The 22,727-nt window shown below is 41.4% G+C and overlaps 1 protein-coding gene across 4 annotated transcripts in view; it reads left to right on the forward strand.

Annotated features, from left to right (window-relative positions):
- CHD6 (chromodomain helicase DNA binding protein 6) overlaps positions 1-17,532 on the forward strand; it is a 160,963-nt gene extending 143,431 nt beyond the window's left edge. For 3 of the 4 annotated variants that reach the window (XM_066625300.1, XM_066625301.1, XM_066625303.1), the window contains 8 exons: positions 735-2,342; positions 2,697-2,845; positions 4,082-4,288; positions 6,808-7,254; positions 9,264-9,446; positions 9,531-9,650; positions 10,801-10,905; positions 12,115-17,532. In XM_066625300.1, coding sequence (XP_066481397.1) covers positions 735-2,342; positions 2,697-2,845; positions 4,082-4,288; positions 6,808-7,254; positions 9,264-9,446; positions 9,531-9,650; positions 10,801-10,905; positions 12,115-13,011 — 3,716 coding nt within the window. In that variant the 3' untranslated portion in view covers positions 13,012-17,532. The remainder of the gene's footprint in view (positions 1-734; positions 2,343-2,696; positions 2,846-4,081; positions 4,289-6,807; positions 7,255-9,263; positions 9,447-9,530; positions 9,651-10,800; positions 10,906-12,114) is intronic. The other variant, XM_066625302.1, reaches the window with a different exon arrangement.
- The last annotated feature ends 5,195 nt before the right edge of the window (positions 17,533-22,727 follow it).

Below are 22,727 nucleotides of genomic sequence, written 5' to 3' on the forward strand. Positions count from 1 at the left end.
ACAGAAGGAGAAGTGCATACCTAGCAACTCTGCTCTCTTGCTGGCTGTTTGCTGGGTTTCAACTCCAATCAAAAATTCTGCAACTGAATGGGATTTGTTATCACTGAGGCCCTTTTATTTTTATTAAATAAATAATATTTATGTTATTAAATGTGGCATAGCCAAACTACAGGCTCTTGGATCTGCAATTTACACTGGTTTTCCATTTATCTATATTGATGGCAGGGATATTGTCAAACCACTGCACACTAAAAGCTGTCTACTAACACAAGGACATCTCTGGAAAAACTCTATATTTCCAGAGGCATTTCTTAAGCTTCTTTTTGAAGACACTTGTAGATAACACTAAACAAGGAGCAAGACCAGCTGCCAAGTAACTATGACTTGGGTATCCTAACACTTGTAATTTACATGCAGTCAAACTATTTTTATTTATTTATTTAAAACATTTGTGCCCTGCCTGTCCAAAAGCTCAAGGAAGCTTACAGTAAATAAAATTGAACTAAAATACAAAATTAACAAGATATCAGTTTAAAACATACACTTTCAAAAAATAAATTTTAAAAAGATTTAAAATCAAAAACATACTTTTAAAACCTTTAAAACATATCAAACGGTAGCAACATTTCAATAAAAACCCATAGGCAGTATGGGTTTAAAAAAGTTCACAAGTTTTTCTGTTCCAGTGTCACTCTGTGATTTTATCTGTTCTCTATCCTTTTCCCTATCTGTAGGCCCAGCAGATCCTAGTATCTATGTAGAGCCAATCACAGAGGAGCGTGCTGCAAGGACACTGTACCGAATCGAGCTCCTAAGGAAAGTTCGTGAGCAAGTGTTGAGGTGTCCACAGCTACACGAACGGCTTAAACTTTGCCGTCCAAGCCTGTACCTTCCTGTGTGGTGGGAGTGTGGTAAGCATGACAGAGATCTGCTGATTGGTATGGCTAAACATGGGCTGAATCGCACAGACTATTACATCATGAATGACCCCCAGTTATCATTTCTGGATGCCTACAGAAATTATGCTCAACACAAAAGGATGGGGGTCCTTGGTGCAGAAAACGTGTGTTGTCATCATCAGGCAAACTCTAAACTGTATTGCTCCCCTTTGTACAATCCAATGGAAAGAAAACATGAATCTGCAGAGACAGAAACCGAGAACTGCATGAAACTAGCAAGTACAGGTGATGGTCTTTCACGGACAGAAAGTATCTCTCAGGATGGTAGCTGTGAAAACTTTATGTCTAAAGTCCGGGGCATGATTTCCATTAATTATGATGAGAGCTCTTTGCCTGATTCTCTGATGTGCATGATGTATGATGAGAAAGCCTGCAACAGTGAGCATAGTTCTCTTGCTCGTGATAGCCCCAGCTGCACAGATGTCAGCAGCAATACTATCAAAATGGCAGAGGGCAAAATAGATGGGGATGAAGACCTGTCTAGCTGCGATGCTGACACCACAAGAGAGCCCTCCTACCTGGATCAATTGCAGTTGGGCAGTGACCAAATGGAGGGTCAGAATGCATCCCAGGAGACTTCAGCCAAGGAGACAAAGCCCTCAGAGAGCTTTACTGTAGAACCCTGTGATGCCCTTCAGCATGTGGACAATCAGTATAATAGCCCAGGATCAGTACCATTTGAAAGAGATGGCATGGAAGGGGTACTAAGCATAGGAATGTATGGCCCTAGTCTTCATAACTTTGATATAAATGTCCATCCTGAGAAAAGGTTTGTGGGCTTGTTGCATGAGAAGGGCTTGGAAGAGAAATCAGTGCAGAGTCAGAGCCACAGTGAAGAAGAGGAGGAGGAGGAAGAAGAGGAGGAGGAGGATCATTTGGAGACAACAGCTGACACAGTGGAAGATTTGAGAGGCTGCTTAAAGGTCCCAACTGGTGATGAAACCAAGGCCAGTGTGCAAGAGGGGCAGAAACATAGTTCCTGTATTCTCAGTACTCTGGATGAGTTTATGGAGGAAAGAAATAAGGAACTGGTTGAATCTGTCTCAAGTGAACAGGCAGCATCCAAATGTGATAGTGAGACAGGGGCTGGGGAGGATGATCAGGCTGAATGCGAGAGTCTTGAGGAGCACATCCCAGCTTTGCAGGAGATCCAGGTCTGCCACCACCACCACCACTCTGTACATGGCCAGGCTTCAGCAATTCAGATGGAGCTTCTTAAGTCGCATCCTGTTTGCATGGATGTGGATCCCTGGGGAGATGATACTGAAGGGAAGAGGGACAGTCCTGCTGTTCAGCCCCTTTGTGGAAATGAAATAAAAAGAGAGGAAGAAGAGTGTGAGAGTCAAGATCTCGAGAAGAGGGAAGAAACCAGTCAAAATCAAGGTAGAGTATTGTTTGGACTTTTTTCTGATGGTGAGCATTCTTGTATATCCTAATGCCTAGAGGTGTCTGAAAACAGTGTTATTTACTTTACTCAGCCTGTTGTGTTCAGTAAGACTCTAATCTTACTCACCAGAAAGAAACACCTCTACCAATGGCTTTTGTGGTTCACTACAATGGGATAACCCATGGTAAGCATTACTAAGTGTTGGTTAACCAAGGAACATTTAACAGCTCTGTCATATTATTTGTTTGGGGGTGGGGGGAGTGTCATTCAGTGCCCCAGAAGAGACTGAAAAGAATAATAATTTGGATCCTTAACTAATGGCAAAATCTGCTGTTTACTATTCTATCTAGATTGTTTTGAGAAGTTTTCGGAAGATGAGAGCAAGAGCTCCACATTTGCTGTGCCTGGAGAGATTGATGAACTTCAAGATGTCCGGGCACCTACCATAGCTCAGCTTTTGCAGGAGAAGACACTCTACTCTTTCTCAGAGTGGCCTAAGGTGGCTTGGTAGCTTAAGTATGCATGAATAAGGGCTTTAGGTCAATGTTGCTGAGACTGAGATACACTTATCATGTTGTTTTTAAAGACACACATATAAACCCTGGCAAGTTTCTTAATTTCTTTGAAAATGTATTGCGTGAAGTGAATATATGTTTCTGTCACTGAGGGAAAGACTTGTTTCTGGTGATGTTTTAGAAGCAGCTCTGGTAAACTTCTCTGAGTTGAGTGCTCTCCTCTTATGCTTCGTGTGTTATATTCTCATATTTTGTCAGACATTGGTGTTAACCACCATAGCTTTCTTAGGCCCTGAACACTTAGTGCTTTATAGCATTTGAATATATGATGGGCTTTAGTTCAACTATACATGCAAAGTTTTTTCTCCTCTGAAAGATGTGCTCTCAGTTATATAGTTGCTGTTAGACTATGGCTGCAATCCTAAACACACTTTCCTGAGAGTAAGCCCCATTGAACAAAATAGGACTTACTTCTGAGTAGACCTGGTTAGGATTGTGCCCTATGTCTCTGAAAAAAGCATCTCCTGTGGTAACCGATCTCTTTTGCTGACCCTGAAGTCAAACAGCATTTCAGCAGCATTGACAAGGACATTTTAGTTGCTTTCTTTTCTCTTATTGAGAAAGAGTCCCTTTCCCTTATTCTAGAAAGAGACTTGATCCTCTCTAGTTGATTTCTTTCAACATCCTAGGCTGCAGAACACCACTGTGATTATTACCACCCATCACTGAATACTGCTGTGGAGAATTAACCCTACTGAGCAGCTTTGAGTTATGACGGGAGAAAGGAGCAAGTGCAGTTGTGATGGGAGAACAGGGTGCATAGGTCTCTCTTTCTGCTTCCTCTTTTGTTTGTATGTATGCAAACTTGCTTTCAAAGGAGGCCTCAAAAATAAAGTAGTAGAGTTAGCGGGGTGAGGGGCGCTAACTATATATATTTGTATAGGAGCATCAAGTATTTTCTTGGTTGAGAGCTGGACATGGTATCATATGAAGCCTCTTTACAGGGGTGACCTATGTCTATACCTTAATATGCACAGGCTTAAGACCCTATAAAAAAAATTCTTCCAGGTGGGGTAAACTCATACAACCTCTCTATTGTCTTCCTCCAAAAGAGATTCCTGAAGTGAAACTAGTTTACTAGCTGTGGTTCTCCTAGGGATTATAATGTGAGAGGCTGCCAACCTATGCAACTCAGTGAAGCGTATCTGGTTCTTTGGCAGGATCGAGTAATTATTAACCGCATAGACAACATTTGCCATGCCATCTTAAAGGGCAAGTGGCCTTCTTCCAGCCAGCCATTTGAAATACAAAACACAACACCTACTCCAGTGTTAGCCAGCAATACCAGCAATCGGAACAGCTACACTGAGCCAGAAGCCTCAGAGACCAACTTCAGCAATGGAGTGATAGCTGCACAGATCCAAAAGGTGAGCTGATGGGGACAGCTGCTTGTGTAGATGCTTTGTCCAATGTTAATGCTGCCTTGAGTGCAAGTATTGTAGAAAGGCATGGGATATAAATTAAATAATGGGGAAATAATTAAATAAAGAAATGTGTATAATATTTCAACCTCCTGCTCATAATTAGCCATCTCCTGCATGGTATGGTATGCATCTCCTGCAAATTAGCATATGCTAATTTGTCCTTAAATATCTCCATATACCACTCTTTTTCTGATATATGCTGCAGTGAATTCTGGCTTTTTGTCAGAAGCCATACTAAGCCCTTTGCTGAAGAGAAATCTTAGGACTGTTTCAATAGTTTATTACTTTGGCTAATTCGGTAGGAGACATATTTTCAACAAAGCCCCCAGAAATGTGTTTCTAATATATGAATGCATAGAGTCCACTGTGCCTTCTCCCTTTTGGGAGCATTTGTATTAGCCCTGAAAGACACCATTGCTTTGGGTCAGGTAAGTGCTTTGTCCAAGTGGATCTTCTTAGAACTTTTAGCAGGAAAAAGGGCAGTGTTGCTGGTTCAGAGGTTACAGTGTTTAAGATTCAACTGTTCAAAGTTGTCCCCAGCACTGTCTGTTCTAGTGGCTGTCTGCTGGTATTCATTTGCATCTTTTTAGATTGTGAGCCCTTTTGGGACAGGGAGCCATTAGTTACTTGATTTTTCTCTGTAAACCGCTTTGTGAACTTTTAGTTGAAAAGTGGTATATAAATACTGTTAATAATAATAATAATAATAATAATAATAATAATAGGGTACTGGAAATAGAAGCCATGGCAGAATATTAATAAACTCAGGGTGCAATCCAGACCATGTCTACTCAGAAGGAAGTCCTATTTTGTTCAATGGGGTTTAGGGAAGTGTGGTTAGGATTGCAGCCTCAGTGTCAGACTAGATTATTAATTATTATTATTAACAGTATTTATATACCGCTTTTCAACTAAAAGTTCACAAAGCGGTTTACAGAGAAAAATCAAATAACTAGATGTGATGTTGGAAGATCCTTGACTGAAACTGCAGTGTTGTACACACTTACTTGAGAGAAGGCCCCACTGAGTTCAGTAGAAGTTACTTCTGAGTAGACATGTCTATGATTGTAATCTCAATTTTCTGCAACTTTTTCCAAAGATAAAAGCTGATCTTAGGGCCAGACTTAGGAGCTACAGGGCCCAATGTGAAACATTTTTGTGGGGCTCCCAACCCCCTCTCCCCGTGGTCCACCTACTCATCAGAACAAGTGGCAAAAATGAGTCAGGGGCTGATGGTGACCCATATAAAATATGGCACCTGGAAGTAGGTGGTGGTGACATGATAATATCATTGCCAACAGCTTGGGGGAGGAATTTCAAGCCAGTCCGACCCGAGGGCAGGCAAGAGGACCATCCAGCAGCAAGACTCCGTGTGCTATGCTTGCCTTGTGACACCTCAGCATGGAAGATTCCATGCCAGAGCATCAGCTACAGAGTGAGGTGTTGGCTACAGGCACTCTGCTCACTGCCCCAGCGTGAAACTTTCAGGTGTGGGATCTGATTTGGCCAAATTACCTCAAGGTTGGCTCTGGAACAGGGCGAAACACGTGTGCTTTGCAAGCTAGTGCAGGCCCCCCCCCTTAGGACTGGGGCCCAGTTTGACCAAATTGGCCTAAAGGTGGCCCTGGCTGATTTCCCCCCCCCCCCCCCCATTAATTTAGTGCCTGCATTTTTCCCTTAGAGCAGCATTTTTCCAACAGTGGTTTGGGACTCACTAGGTGGGTCGTGGATCAATTTCAAGTGGGTTCCCATTCATTTCAATGGGTATTTAACTTTTAATATATTATAATTAAACTGATGCTATCATGGTATGTGACTGCATATAGGGAAATATTACAGATCTGTACTTTAACAGGCTACTATGTATATGCTTTTAGCAATTATAGTCAATGGGTCTTACTCCTGGGTAAGTGTGGATAAGAGTATAGTCTTTGGGATGTTGGAGGAATTTTTTTAAACAGATCATCAACTGCTTGGGGGCATTAGGAGGGTGGTTCTTTGTTTTAAATACAGTTTAAAACTTATTGTAAACTTTTCTTACTTCCTTATTTCGTGAATTGATTTGATTTTCATATGGCAGTGTTAAAAATTTTCCTGCTTGATGATGTCACTTCCAGCCATGACATTACTTCTAGATTAATGATATCACTTCCAGAGGGTCCCAACAGATTTTCATTCTAAAAAGTGCGTCCCAGTGCTGAAATGTTTGAGAACCACTGTCTTAGAGGGTCAAGAGTTGCAGGAAGGGGGGCTAGAATGCAGATTAGGAAAATGGTTCTGGGTTAAAGGATTTAAAAACTTCTATACCGCAACCTCAGTATAGTTTGCGGGAGTGGTCCTGCACCAGTCTGTGCTCTTGGGAAAAAAAATGTGGAGTATCACATCTAGTTTGGTTCTCAGTTATAACTGGCTGCAATTGTCATAGCTGTGAGCTGATTTCTGATCTTGGTATTACAACACAGGAAGGTTTCCTGGCTCCCACCTTTGTCAAAGATGAACACAAGCAGCGGCGACCATATGAATTTGAGATGGAAAGAGATGCCAAGCAGCGTAACCTTGAACAGCTTGTTGCAGCCCACCCCCATCCTTCAATTGTTTTGAATGGCTGGCGGGACACAACAGTGGATCTCACAAGAGTTCCTGATGGCTCCTCAGCAAGTAGCTCTCCTTTCTCTTTGGGCACAAGCATACCTAAGTTAGGGACAGTGAATGCTTTGCAAGGCACCCTTGGCATGGACTTATCCGGTATACTTCAGGCAGGGTTAATTCATCCTGTCACAGGACAGATCGTCAATGGGAGTCTCCGAAGAGATGATGCTGCCATGAGGAGGAGGCGAGGCAGAAGAAAAAATGTGGAAGGGATAGATCTCATATTATTGAAAGAAAGAAGTCTCCAGACAGGGCTGCTGGTGAGTAATAATCTTCACCCCCATTTGCACTCTGGTCTTCCTTTGGAGAACTGTTACCTGGTGCAGTGTCCGAATTGAATATTTATTTATGGATATTTTAGTTACTCGTCTCTAGGACTCAGGCTAAGTGACAAAATTTGAAAAAGGATAAAACAGCAAAACAAAACATTTCACCATCATTTCACTATCAAGCTTTTCCTGGATCATGCCTTGAAGAGAACAATCACAGCCTGTCTGTGAAGTAGTCAGACTGCTTTTTTCTGACTGTGTAAATACTACCACGTCTGCCAGTGCAGATGTTGTTTTTTGAATGATTTCCTGTTTGTTTCTCAGATGGTGAAATTGAGTTTTCAGTGAATTACCATCTGATGTGAAGACCCACAGATTATAGCAGCTGCTACTGTGGTCAGAAAAATGCCATGTTGTTGTTTTCTAGTAATAGAAATGGCTATTGCAATCTTCTGACTGCATCATATGTTAATTCACAGATGGAAAAACAAATGTGAAACCATTCAAAATATGGTATCTGCACCAGCATTTAATAATAATAATATAATAATATACAGTATTTATATACCGCCTTTCTTGGTCTTTATTCAAGACTTTATTCAAGGCAGTTTACACAGGCAGGCTTATTAAATCCACGCAGGGATTTTTACAAATTGAAAGAAGGTTCTCTCTTTCAAGAACCACCACATTCAAGGTGTTACACTCCGATCTGGTTTAACATTCTGGCCTCCATCCTCCCACGCTCCGAGCAGATGGAACAGCTCAGCTGCAGCTTGCCAGCTGCTTCAAGGTCGCAAGGTGCCAGTGGCCTCGAACTGGCGACCTTGTGGATGTTAATCTTCAGGCAAATGGAGGCTCGACCCTCTAGAGGGCTCTACCCTCTAGACCAGACCTCCTGCCCAAACTTAGACTTAAAATGGGGGTTAAAATTGTGGAAATCTTTCAAAAATTTCATGTCTCACAACTTTGCAGGCTTATAGAAAATGTGTTTTAGTAAATGCGTGTGTGTGTAAATTGAAAGAGAACTTAATGCTTAATTCAATACAAAAAAGAATTCAAATAACTGCAGTACAAAAAAGGTTATGCTGCGAATACCACAACCATGATAAATCTTCACTTCTATCAATATCTATCACTTCTATCTTCACAATATCTTCACTTCTATCAATAGTAGGGTCAATTTTATTATTTAGAACAGCAGCACAGCTACATCTCACTGAGCCAGTAAGTGTTTGAAACTTCTTTCTGGTTGAACTGCCTTCCAGTTGCATCCGGAAGTGTTCTAAGGTGCAACCCATATTCCAGTCACATCAGTTATCCCCACCAGAAGGAATGCAGAAAGACTTTTCTTATGCAGGTCATGGAAATTTAAGCTGCCCTGATCCTCTTGAAGGTGAGGACAACAAAATTCTTTAGACTATTCTCCTGCAGAAAAGGTGGTTATGATGCCCGAGGAATTTTGTAATAGACTTATACGTCCTAGCATGAAACAAGTGGACATCCTTATACTACTGTATAGTAGCACAGAGGCATATGTAGCATCCTTCCATTTTTCACAGGGCAGTGTCGCAAGTCAGAAGCAGCACTTTGAGTGGTACCCATAGTATGGAAAGCACTCTTTTGATCCTCTGCAATGATGCAGAGGCCTTGGGGCAGCTTTTTCCACTTCACATGGAGCACCCATCAAGTCAGAAGCATTATGCCATCTGCAGTAAACCATCATATGAGGGGCCATTTCTGACTCAACAAGCACCCTCGGGAAAGCGATCGCACACCCACTTCTTCACCCAGCAGTGGCATGATGGTAACTGATGTTGTATGTCTGGTCCCTAAGCAGTTTTGCCAAGGATGATCTGGTCCCCAAGGTTAAAGAAGTTGATCATCCTTATAAAAAGACTGGATTTGGCAAGGATCTTTTCTATGGCTGGACAGAAAATAGAATGCAGTTTCTGCATCTCAATAGAAGTATTTTCTTTCCCTTTTCCCATCACATTATTCAGGAAGATCAAACTCAGACTGTATCAACTAATCCTAACCCTGATGGACCAGCCCTCACTACCTCAACTCACCAGACAGTTCCAGTCAGTAATGCCCAGGCAGAGAAGATTATTCCAAACAAGAGTCTTCTGGACTGGCTGAGACAGCAGTCTGATTACACTCTTGAAATCCCTGGCTTTGGCACAGTAAGTGTAAATCTTGCATTCCAATCTTGTGTGTGTTCACGCAGAAGCAATTCCCACTTATATTCTCTCTATTATGACTTTCAGAATTTTTCAGAGAAGCCTAAACAAAGGAGGCAGCGCTGTAAGGATCCTAGCAAATTGGACATAAATTCTCTCACAGGAGAGGAGCGAGTGCCTGTGGTCCATAAGGGTACAGGACGGCGGGTAAGCAGAAGCATTTACAGCACTTTTCTGCAATCTTGTTCAAGTTTATCTTTCCTTCCCAAAGTAAGGCAATGTGCTTTTTGCATGTTTGGACTGCCCACATGAAAAAAATAGCTCAGGAATTACTTGGGCATAAGTACGGCACTCCCAAGTAGATCTGCTGGCAGTGAAAAGCTAGAGCCTGCTATTAAAATAGGAGGCTAAATCTGGGCACATTTTCTGCTAGCAGATTTACTCCAAACAAAAAAGTCTGCAGTATGTCTGATGTCTGATATCACATGACAAGCTGCATTCTTTCATCCCTGTAAATCTGCTGGGTGGGAAGAAGGCAATGGACCATGTAGCATTTTTACAATCATCACCAGAGACATTGTGAGGGAAGTGAGTATTCAACAAGGGGATGCCAGCAGGATGAGACTACACCAGCTATTCTTGGAACATATCTTGAAGAAAAGCACCATGAGGTAGGTGCAACATAGAAGACATTAAAGAAAACTAGGAAAGCCAGAAATGTCCAGCATCTTTATTCTGTATCTCAATCACAAGACTCCTATTCTCAGGCACAAAGTTTCTCTTGTCTTACCTTAAGAGGAGGGGTAGGCTATAGAGTGAGTTTATAATTATTTTACATGCTGAAGGCAAACAAATACTGCTAATGTAATTGAGAGCAAGAAAGGTACTTTTAGATTATCTCCAGAATGTCAAAACTGCTCTTAAACCTCAGCCCTGCCCCTGTAGCTCTGGTGATTAGGAGTGCTACTTTTTGATCAACCTCAGGTTCTTGCATTTTTAAGGTTTCCAAGGCAAGAATAAATAAGTTTTCAGAAAACATGAAAACAAAAGAGTTCAAAAAAAGAAAAGGAGTCTTAACTGAATCAGTAAATATTAAGTTTAATCATTTAATCTTAAAATTAAATAATAGCCTGAAAAGTATTTTAATTTGCTAAATTCCCTTCTTCTCTTTTTTAAAACTTGAGTTTTTAGTCCTTTTAGTATGAAGATAAAATTTTGAGCAGCAATAATTTGCAGAATGAGAGGACTCAGTTGTACCTGCTCTTTGTTTAGGGTAGATGTTAAATCATATATTGCTTTTATATTTTTGCATAACTTTTTCTGTAGCTGAAGCCATCCCTTTTACTGTGTTTTATAGTTAGGGGGAGCCATGGCACCAGCACTGAAGGAGTTACCAAGGTGGCTGGATGCGAATGTGGAGTATGCTGTTGCAGCAGACTGGTCTGACATTGTTAAGGTTTCAGTAAGTTAACGTTCAGTACATTTTGGAGAAATCTCTATCATGTCATCTTTATTTTCTTCTCCCTTTACAATGAATTTGTCCTGAGTTGGTTAGCAAAACATTTAGTACATGTACCAATAGGACTGCTACGTTTTCATTTAGCTAGAGATAGAGGTTGCATGAGAGCACACTGTATGTGTATGTCAATAAGGTATAAAGGTATAAAGGATGAGAAAATATTTAAATAAATTCTTTAAATAAATTCTGGAAAACGTAGATATGAATTTTATGAATCTTGGGATATTTATAAAAGAAGTAGGTAAGGTACTCAAAATAGTGGCCTGCATTAAGCTTTAAAAGAGACTAGAACATTGAATAAATATGATTAAATAGGCAAAGCTGGTTTCTATACTGAGATTCCACATTGCTAACAACAAGACCAAATGTCATTCAAAATGTGTCCAGATGCCTTTGTAATCACTAATTTATCAGTTTCAAGGGAAATAAAGAGCCTCTTAATTCATAGGCAGTGCTAAGTTGCTGGGGCCCTGGGACAAAACCCCCCACTGTTCCCTCCTGTGGCATCCCAGCCCACTCCTTGATGGAGCATTGAATACTACCAATAACACCTGGTATTGTCAGTTCAGAAGTTGGCTTGGCTGGGTGAATTCTTTAATGAGGGTGTGCTCTTGGCTACTGGCTGACCTGGTCAAACTTGGTGCCACCCCTCTTCATAGGATTCACTCTTTCCAAATAATTTGTGCTTTGAGCTGTGGTATATAATCATTGTACTTAGATTTTTTAATCATTGCAGTGGCCAGAAATGCTTGTCACCAAACATCTGGTTAAGGCTGTAACCTTTTCCTTAGGACCGAGGCCCTTGACAGTTATTAGCACTTCCAATGTAAGATCTTTTTATATACATTTAGTAGCTAGGGATAATAAGATGTAATCTTAAAATAGGATAAACAGTACCAGTATTAATCTGTTAAAGGGCACAAAGCAAGACATATTTTAATTGTTTCAGTAATTTTATCTATGAAGTCCAGGAACAGGTGTTCATACAAAATTCTGATGGGAGAGTAGGGAGGGCTGTTTGTATGTTTACATTAATAATATCCTATTGATGGGGTTGTCTACATTCTTTTTTAAATATTCATATTTATATACAGTACCTAAAATTACACAAGTAATGTTTGGAATTTTTGTTTTGTTTCTGTTTATTTTCAGGGTTTTTTACCAGAAAGCAAGTTTAATCGTATTCTCACTGAGCCTGTACTCCGAGATGCTGGGCCTCGACGGAGAGGAAGGAGGCCAAGAAGTGAACTTTTTAAAGCTCCTGGCATAGTAGCAGATGCATCTTCTGGAATGGGACCATTATTCATGAATGGACTTATTGCTGGAATGGATTTAGTAGGACTTCAAAATATGAGAAACATGCAAGGCATTCCTTTAACTGGGCTGGTTGGGTTTCCTGCTGGATTTGCAGCAGTGCCTGCTGGTGAGGATGTCAAAAGCACTCTGAGCATGTTACCAATGATGCTGCCAGGCATGACTGCTGTACCACAAATGTTTGGTGTTGGAGGACTTCTCAATCCATCAATGACAACTACTTGTACTTCAACCGCTCCAACTTCATTAGCAAGCACAACTAAAAGTGGTACATCACATGCAGAAAAGGATGCTGAAAACAAACAGAATGACCAGAGTGCAAAAACAGAAACTCTTTCTGAAGACAAGTCGGGTCCCAGTTCATTTTCTGATCAGTCAGAACCTGCAATAACTACAAGTAGTCCTGTAGCTTTTAACCCATTTCTTATTCCAGGAATGTCATCTGGACTTATCTATCCCTCAATGTTTCTTTCACCTGGTATTGGCATGGCATTGCCAGGCCTTCAGCAAGCCAGACACTCAGAGGCAACAAACCTAGAAAGCCAGAAGCGGAAGAGAAAGAAACCTAAAGGGGAATTAGCAAATCCAGAACCAGAAACTCTCTTACTGGCTGGCAAGGAACTTGCAAACAATCAAAACTGTACAGAACAAACACCATCTGTTTCAGCAGAGAATGAACATGATGTACCAGCAGAGGAGGTGGAGGAGTTAAAGGAAATTAAAGATCCCAATTAGAACTTTTGTTTCTTTCTGAAAAAAAATATTGTGGCTTGTAAGTTTCTCATCCCATAAATATTTGTTACTGCTCTCTGTCCCCACGTCACCTTCATAAAAACCTGTGTTTCTATGCCTAATATTATCTACCTAATTCCTGGTTAGAAAACTATGGTGACATGTTCATAGTTGCAGGGTCCTGCCAGAGAGATAAGCGGTGTTCTGTGATGAGTATGGAAGGCACAGAATTCTTGTTCAGCTCTTCATCGTTACCCCTCTGTCTTCCCCCAAACAGTAGTAAATAAGTATTTGGTCATCCCCAAAACTGCTTGCTTGTTCAAAAACAAAAAATAGAAAAAGAACGTGCTTCTCTCTTGTTAGAAACACAAACACAGGAAAAGGTAGATGTTTTTACAATGACACTGAATTTAAAAAGAATCTTGTATTTTGAGGTAAAAAGCACAGTTATAGTAAGTGCTAATGTGTATTTTTTGATTTAAAGTATTTCCCTATTTTATCATGGTTACTAGAATAGTAGTATAGACAGAACTATATAACTAATGATTGAAAATGCATATATTCATTTCTTTTTTAAAAAAAGGCATTAATGGTAGATATATAATTTTCTCCTGTTCACACTACAAAGTTTTGGAAAACAAACTGCTGTAAGTGAAAAGATTACCTGAACTTTTATATTTCTAAAACCAAATCTTGTTTTATGTTAAGGTGCATTTCAGTTGCCCTTTCTCTCATTCTTAGAAGGCCATTTCTGGCCTTCTGCTGAGAAATTGACGCACATCTTGCTTTTTCATTTTTGTTTTTGCAGCTGTAGGGGAGGGACTTGATAGATCAATGACCACCAGTTGCTTTTTCATTTTGCTATTCATTTCTCACAAAGACCTTGAAAAATGTTTTTTCCCCATGAACAACAGACCACTCGCTTTAATTTTCTTTTGTGAAAATTGGATTGGAGTTTTCATAATTCTCCTTCCCTGAGAAATGTTATTTTTGAAAACAGAATTTTAAAATACTGTAGTGTGGGGCTTTCCATTTTAGATGGCCTTTGACAAGGACTGTTGACAGTTTCAGAGCTTGAGTTTATTCTCCATTTCTAAGCATTAGACTGTGAAGAAAACATTTTTGCTTCTTCTTTCCATTCCTCTTGATCCCTTGCACTGTTGAATGATATTTCCCAACATCTCAGAGACACATTTTGTGTTTTTAATGAAACTCTTTTTAAAAACATGAACAAGTTTCCAAAGTTCAGTGTGTTGAAACACCCTCCACAGGCAATTAAGTCCTCTTTTCCCCCACTCCTATGTCACTTTTCTTTCACTTGGGCTTGTTTTAATATACAGCTCATGGTTTGAGACTTGAAGAAAAAAAACACTTCTTGGTGCGATGTTTAAATGGCAGACCGTTAGAGGGGCTTGGGAGTGTACGCTAGTACTGTTTCACATTTGGTTTGTCATAATTTACTGTATTTTTTACTTTTTTCTGTTACAGTTTTTGCTAATTTATCAGATGGTCCAAATGTTTTGACATAACTATTTCAGTTTGCATTATTTATTTATGATGCTTTTTCATTGTCTTTTATACAATTGGGATTAAAAGTATGTACATGTTAAAATTAGCATCTCAAAGAAGTCTGTTACTCATGAACTAAAATTAAGTGCAGTGAATTTATTCTTGGTTTACTGGGTTGGAATCAGTCTCAGCAATTTATACAATTGGTTATGATATTACAAAAAAAAATGAATGACATAGGACCTATTTAATAGCACGCTGTAGCACAGATAATGTATCACTATTGACAGATTTCTTAGAAATGCTGCTATCTCTGTTTAACTAACATTTTGTTCAGTTTTGCCTCCAGTGGAAGCAGAGAGGTCTTTTCAGCTGTTAAATCCAAAATCAATATAATTTATTTATGTAAAAAAAAATCACTTGGTATATTTTTGAACCTTTTAAGTACTAACTTTTTATTTAGTAGAAAACATGTACTTGCCCTAAATCCTTAAAATACAAATGCTATAAAACTTCATATATCTTGAAAGCCTTACTGTGAATGAATGCAAATTTCTCTCCAGAGTCTATTTGTAATGTAAACAATGATCAAGGAACAGGGTTGAGACTGAACTTTTTTTAGTTTGTCAGCATGTTCTATATACCTTGTTCTTTCTTATTTAATGTGTGTGTCTGAGTGTGTAGGCTTCTCTTTGACTTTTAATGTGTGTTCCTTTTGCAGTGATGGACCTATTCTGGTTTATTTACAGTGAAAGGTATAAATGGCTACTTTTTACCATAATCATCTTCAAGAACAAATAATGCCAGTTTTCCTACTTATTTCATGAACACACACACAAACATAGATGCTTCATCAAATTGCTATTAAAATAAACTGTGCTTGTAAAAATGGTTAAGTAGATTTAAAAGTAAGATTTTTAATTTTTTTTTAATTTAGTGCCTATGTCATGCTTTTTAAAAAAATCAACCTTTGGCAGAGTCTCACTAAAGATGGTTATACTTTTTCTGGAATATCTATCTCTGATTGTTTTGCTTGATTTGAAACAGAACATGATGATATACCTATTTCTCAGCACGAACACTGTCTTGACCTCCAGCATACTTTTCTGTCATAATACTGCTCATCTAATCTAAGTAGTCCTTGTTGTATAAAACATGCATCAGGACTAGGTCTACACAGGGTACTTACATGCGTTTCAAGTAGCTGCACTACAGCACTGTTACAAGCCATCCCTTATACTAGGCAATACTTTCAAATATTGTACAATGTTCCATATTGTTTAGGACCAGTGTGATGAAAGATCCCCAGCTACACAGAGATGCGCCCTCCTTGAGGACAGTCACTTGTCAAGAGTTTGCTGTTAAAAAAAAAAAAATTCTAGGAATTCATGCAGATCTTTCAGTACCAGAGATAATTCTTTAATCTGCACAGCTCATTTCATTAATGTGAGTAAAATATGTAGAGGTGTCATCTGTTGCGATTCTGAACATTGCTGTTCAAAAACTGTGTCATGTTGAAGGGTGCCAATAAATTCTTAAGTTAGGTTTCTGATAACCACTGCTCAAGAACAGTCTAAGTTTTGTCACTTGGGAATCACTGTTGTGCTGTTTGGATAGCAAAGAAAAAATTTTCTAATGACCAAAAATGCCTATATAATATTTCTTAAATAAATTTACTACTATTCTCTTAAGAATGAGAAAAATTTATACATCAGTGAGAAAACTGCAAGCTTTTCAGTTAATCACAGCATGCAACAGAACAGTGTTTTTCAAATCAAAGTAGTACCACTAGTAGTGTGTCACAGTATAGCTGGTGAAAATTGACCTTGCTGGCATAGTGACCATCAGACTCTATCCCACCTGGCCTGATTGTGCTAGAAGTGGAGATGGCCAAAGCAGTTATGTACCACTGCCTGACTCTTTAAAAGAGGGGCGGTTTGGAGAAGAAGAGTGCAGTATAAAGTTGTGGAGGCAGCTGACCCTCCTTTGCACAGCTGCTATTTCTGAGTGGCAGTGATTGGAACTCAGAAGTGGTGCCTATAAATGATTGTGAGAAAGTTGTCATTTTGGAGGAAAAAAAGAAGGTGGAAAAGCCCTACAGGGAGATTAACCAGGATATAACAATTCAAATCCTGGAACTGTTAAATATAGCACAGTCTAAAAATGAATGGCAGATGAATATGATATTATAGAGAGAGTTCTGCTTAACCCATTTTTGCCCAGCCCATATACATTTGGTCCCTGTTGCATATATGCAACATTGGGCAGAAATGGCTTAAGCCAAAGTCTTTCAGAAAATTCAGTTTCAGGATAAAATATATTGTAAAACTTTTCGTTTTCCAGAAATCACTGTAGTAATAATTCTTCAATCAACTTGTTTATAATTGTGAATATGGATAACCTTTTCTATGTTGGATTCCCTTTATGTGGTAATTCTTTCTTAGGAAGTAAGAGAGCATTGCTCTTTGAGACCACACTCGGGACTGAGGAGGCAGATTCTGAAGTTTCCCAGTGTGGAGAGGGTTGAAGTCTCTGAATACTAGTTTTGCAAGTCAGGAACTGTATCATTGTCATCTTGTCACATCAGCAGAAAGATTAGATAGGCACTGGCATACCTATGTTGTTAAGGCAAAATGGACAAACAGAAAGTCTCTGTCACCATTTTCAAAAGCATAACAAATCCATTTGAGAAATAAGGGAGAAACAGCAATTTAAAATTTTATCTGAATCCTGAATAACAAAAATATTCAACTTTTTTTTTTTGTTAAAGATAATTGTTTCCTTTGGGTTTTTGTCCTTGAAATTATTCTCAAAAATCTAAGGGCCCAATCCTATCCAAGTTTCCACCACCGATGCAGCCACAGTGCAACCCCAAGATAAGTGAATAAATGTTCTCTTACCTTGAGGAGGCCTCTGAATGCTCTCCCCCACCTCATGATGCAGCATACAATCTGTTGACATGGCTGCATCAGTGCTGGAAAGTTGGATAGAATTGGTCTCTTAAGTTCGTGTTGAAGTGCATTCTTTTGTTGTTTTGAAGAAAATCCATAAAGTACTTTATAACTAATTTGCCATTAGTGTCATTGTTTTCTATGGACAATTTTACTGGCTTTATAACATACCACATGTCCTTTTGAAGGGTTGACTATGTTTAGATCTTTCTTCCTTGCCCTCAATATGGCTGCTGCCTGCCACATAGAGAGCAGCCTGAGTTGACTGTATAAGTCTACACCATTTACCCAATCATCCTAAATAGGATACAGATTTTCAGGATCTGCTATTTCCCCAAATTTGGCCCCAATATGTAGATAAATGAGCAAAGTGTAGCACTTTCAAACCTGAACATGCTTTTGTTTGCAATGATGAAGTGGCTTTTTCAATCTTCCTGACATTTGGCCCATAGTAAGTTAGTCAAGCTTCAGTACCTTCAAACGTTTGGTACACATTTGTTGTGAAATCAGTGATTCAACACTTTGAATACTTCCCCAGCAGGTCAGTGCTTCACTGCAAATAATAGGACAGAATGTCATCTTCACATTGGAGACTGTAGAGGGCAGGAGGATATCCTGAGGCATGGAAAACACAGCACACTCTACTGAAAAATAATGCAGGCATGTTTACTCAGAAGTTAGTCTCAGAGTGTTTTTAATGGCACTTACTGCCAGGTAAGTATGTGAGTTTTTTCTGATTATATGACTAGGCGGACCTTGGCATCTGCATGGTTCTGTTCTCAAAGCCCTCACAGATTCTGAAAACCACCAATAATTAAATCTGCTATTCAGGCTGATACCCAGGTTCAGGGGTGGTCTGAGGTGTGAGGAGGCCTAATGCAACATCCCAAGGCCTCAGAAGGCCTTAGAAACCAACTTCTGGTTTTCACAAAAACCAGAAGTTGGTTTAAGGCCTTCTGTGCACGGCCTCCTTGTGCCTTAGACTACCTCCTGGATGCAAATAAACTTCTCCAGTCATATCCTTCCTGGTCGGGACCCATGGTGGGTCAAATCTGCAGATATGGAGGACTGAATTGTATGGTCCAAAATGGGATATCCATATTTATTATTATTATTATTATTATTATTATTATTATTATTATTAACAGTATTTATATACTGCTTTTCAACTAAAAGTTCACAAAGCGGTTTACAGAGAAAAATCAAATAACTAAATGGCTCCCTGTCCCAAAAGGGCTCACAATCTAAAAAAATGCAAAAGAATACCAGCAGACAGCCACTAGAACAGACACTGCTGGGGTGAGATGGGCCAGTTATTCTCCCCCTGCTAAAAAAAGGAGCACCCACTTGAAAAAATGCCTCTTACCCAATTAGCAGGGGCAAAGTTCAGTTCCAAAGTGCTTTCAGAGATGTTTTCTTCCAGGCAAATGTGCACAGGATTGCAGCACTAATGGCAGTACAATACACTAATGACAGTTTGAACTTGATAGGACTTATTTCTGAGTAAGCACACCTAAGTTTGCAATTAGATTTCTTTGAATTTCTGCCTGCCATGTAGTTGTAAGTTACAGGAGGAAGAACTCAGCTAAGTCCAGGAGAGTGCCAGCATGGCTAACGAACAGAATTAGAGAAGCTATAAAGAGCAATGAAGGAGACTTCTTTCTCTTAATTGAAGTCTTGCCCTAATGGGGAAAATAAAAAGGAACACAAATTCTGGCAAAAGGCATCTGGATTTTAATTGGGATTCACTCATTTACTTCAGCTATTTAATTCTGACAATGTCATGCAAAGGTAGTGTTAAAGTTATACATACTCCTGTTCATATTTAATAACACAATAATACAACTGAAGTTATTTGAGCACCCAAAGCGATTTGTAAATAAGTCACTGGAGACTGAGGTTTGTTAAGGATAGCTCTAACAGCTCTCAGATATCTTAATGCATTAGAACAGGGTGTTAGGAAAGAGTTTAAGAGTTCATGTAATAACAGTAACTGTCATTCCGTTCCAGACCTGATTGAAGACTAAGGACCCAATCGTATTCAATTTTCCAGCTTCAGTGTAGCCACAATGCAGCCCTATAGTATGGGAACAAATGTTTCCATACCTTGAGAAGGCCCCAGTGACTGCCCCTCCACCACAGGATGCAGCATGCACCACACTGGCACAACTGCACCAGCACTGATAAATTGGATAGGATTGTGTCCTAAGTTTCTCAGGTCCAGCAAGAAGGCCTTGCAAGGCCTATAAAAGGCCTTCATGGCCAGCCTAAGGGGTGGTCAAATGGCAGATCTTACATCTGAAAGAGCTGAAATACTTTACATCTTGAAAGAAAGAGCCCGAGATCCAGCTTTTGATCCAGCCTTTTACCAAGGCTCCTCCGTTTTTGAGCTGCTCCACTCTGTTGTGAGTCTGCTTGCCTGTTCTACAGCTTCATCCTGGGCAGCTGCGGAAGGGAAGGTAATATCAGAATGTCAGGATGCCAGATGCAAGGGAGGGCACCAGGATGGAGGTCTCTTGTTCTGGTGTGCTCCCTGGGGCATTTGGTGGGCCACTGTGAGATACAGGAAGCTGGACTAGATGGGCCTATGGCCTGATCCAGTGGGGCTGTTCTTATGTTAATACAGATGATAGCTTGTAGCTAGCGTAGCTGAGACCATCTTTCGAGATTCTATCTGGAAGATCAAAGATTGAAAAATTTTTTGCCTAGAAAAGATTTAAGAACTTTAGCATAGAAAAAAGCACATAAACAGTGCAGTATATTAGATTCAATCTATTGTTCACCTTGCCTTAGTGCAGTTCTTGTCATTCCACCTTTCTCACATGCCCATCTATTCTTGGATAACCCAAATTTTCCCAACAAGGGTGGCCAGACACAAAGGAGGACATAGATTCTTTAAGAGAGAATTTTGGCAGCTGCAGCTTTTAAAACCTTTACATGTTGAGCTACACTTGCCAAAATTCCTTCTTCTATACAATGGTTAAAAGTGTAGGCCAGTGTTTCTCAAAGTTTGTCATTCGACGTACCACTTCTTATGGTCCACTTATTCAAAGTACCACCAGAAGTAACTACCTCCAGAAGTTACACAACCCATTATGCAATCTTTGGTACATCTACTCAGAAGTAAGTCCACAATGGAGTTTAATGAGACTGAGGCTGCAATCCTATTCACACTTTCCTGAGAGTAAGATCAATTAACTATAATGGGACTTACTTCTCAGTAGACAGGCATAGATGGGGCTTTCACTCCCAAGGTACAGAATGGCAGGCTAACAACTCAGCTCCCCTTGGTTGAAGCTGTTTGGGGGTGGGTTCTGTCTCTACATGTCTGAACCTGGGTGTCTGAAAACCAGTTGCAAAAAAGGAATTCAGTGGGGACGACTGGGGGGGAGGCACATGCAGAGGATGGATAAAGTGGAGAGGGGGATGTTCTTTTCCCTCACACAATCCCAGAACCAGGGGACATCCAGTAAAACAGTTTTGGGAGGATTAGACAGACAAAAGAAAACATTTCTTTAGCCAGCATGTAATTCATGAGTGGAACCCTTTGCCACTGGATATGCCCATGGTATCTGGCCTAGATGCCTTGAAAAGAGGATGGGACAGATTTCTGGAGGAAGTCTATCACAGGTTACAAGCTGTGATGCATATGTGCGCTTTTTGGTTCTAGAAGTAGGCTCCCTCAGAAAGCTAGGTGCAATAGAGGACACCAGGATGCAGGTGTCCTGTTGTCTTGAGTTCCCCCAGAGGCATCTGGTGGGCCACTATGCGGTGTTGGAAGCTGGACTAGATGGGTCCCCTTTGGCCTGATCCAGCAGGGCTTAGGTTCTTCTTATTATTATTATTAACAGTATTTATATACTGCTTTTCAACTAAAAGTTCACAAAGCGGTTTACAGAGAAAAATCAAATAACTAAATGGCTCCCTGTCCCAAAAGGGCTCACAATCTAAAAAGATGCAAATGAATACCAGCAGACAGCCACTAGAACAGACAGTGCTGGGGTGAGGTGGGCCAGTTACTCTCCCCCTGCTAAAAAAAAAGGAGCACCCACTTGAAAAAGTGCCTGTTATGTCTGAGTGGGTGCAGAGGATCTCACTGGGAAGTCTGTGGAACTCCTTGCCACAGGATGCGGTGATGGCATCTGGCCTGGATGTCTTTAAATGGGGATTGAACAGATTTCTGGAGGAAAAGTCTCTCACAGGTTACAAGCCATGATGGGTACATGGCATCCTGATTTTAGAAGTGGGCCCCCTCAGAATGCCAGGTGCAAGGGAGGCACCAGGATGCAGGTCTCTGGTGGCTTGTCTGCCCCCTGAGCCACCTGGTGGGCCACTGTGAGATGCAGGAGGCTGGACTGGATGGGCCTGATGCAGAAGGGCGCTTCCCTTCTTCCCCCTCATGGCTGCAGAGGTGCCAGTGGCAGCGTCCAGATGGCCCTGTGGAACCCCTTGCCACTGGCTGGGGGTGGGCTCCCCCAGCACGCCAGGTGCGAAGGAGGGCACCAGGGTGCAGGTCTCTGAGCCTTGTGTGTCCCCTGAGGCAGCTGGAGGGCACTGTGGGCTGAAGGAGGCTGGACTGGCCGGCCCTGGGCCCGATCCAGCGGGTGGCTGCGCGTGCAGAGCCCCCTCAGGGAGGCGGGGAAAGCCCCGCTCTGCCGCCGGGGAGGCGCCCTTAGGGCGGGGCGGAGGTGCGGCTCCGGCCCACCCAAGGCGTCTGAGGCAGTTTTGGCGCGCTGGGCGGCGCAAGGGATTGTGGGCCCGGCGGGGCAGGGGTGCGGTGCGGAGGGCCGTGGGTGGGAGCCGTCATGTCGGGGGAGGAGGACGCCCTCGACCGCCTCTGTCAGGAGCTCAACTTGGACGCCGGCAGCGCCGCGGAGGCCCTTCGGGACTTCACCGCCCTGCGAGGGACCTACAGCTTGGAGGTGGGGGCCCGGCCGGCCGGCCGGCCGGCTGCCTGCCTGCCTGTCAGGCGGTGGGTGGTGCGGCGGGCAGCTGCTGGGCTGAGGCGCTGTGGTAGCCGTTCGTCGTGTGGGAGACCCCGTCATGAGGTGGAGGAGCGGGGCTGGGCCTGCCTGGGGGGAACCATCGCCTGGGCGCTCCCCCCCCCCCCGCAGACAGAGCCTCCCCTGCGCCTTCTCTGCCCGCTGAGCGAGTCCGGACACGTCGGCCACGCGCTGCTCTCCTGCACTTTGTTTGCCGCACGCTTTCGGCTGCACGCTTTCCTGGGAGTAAGCCCCACTGGCTACAGTGGGGCTTACT

Source organism: Tiliqua scincoides, chromosome 4 (genome assembly GCF_035046505.1).
Source record: "Tiliqua scincoides isolate rTilSci1 chromosome 4, rTilSci1.hap2, whole genome shotgun sequence".
Taxonomy (NCBI): Eukaryota; Metazoa; Chordata; class Lepidosauria; order Squamata; family Scincidae; genus Tiliqua; species Tiliqua scincoides.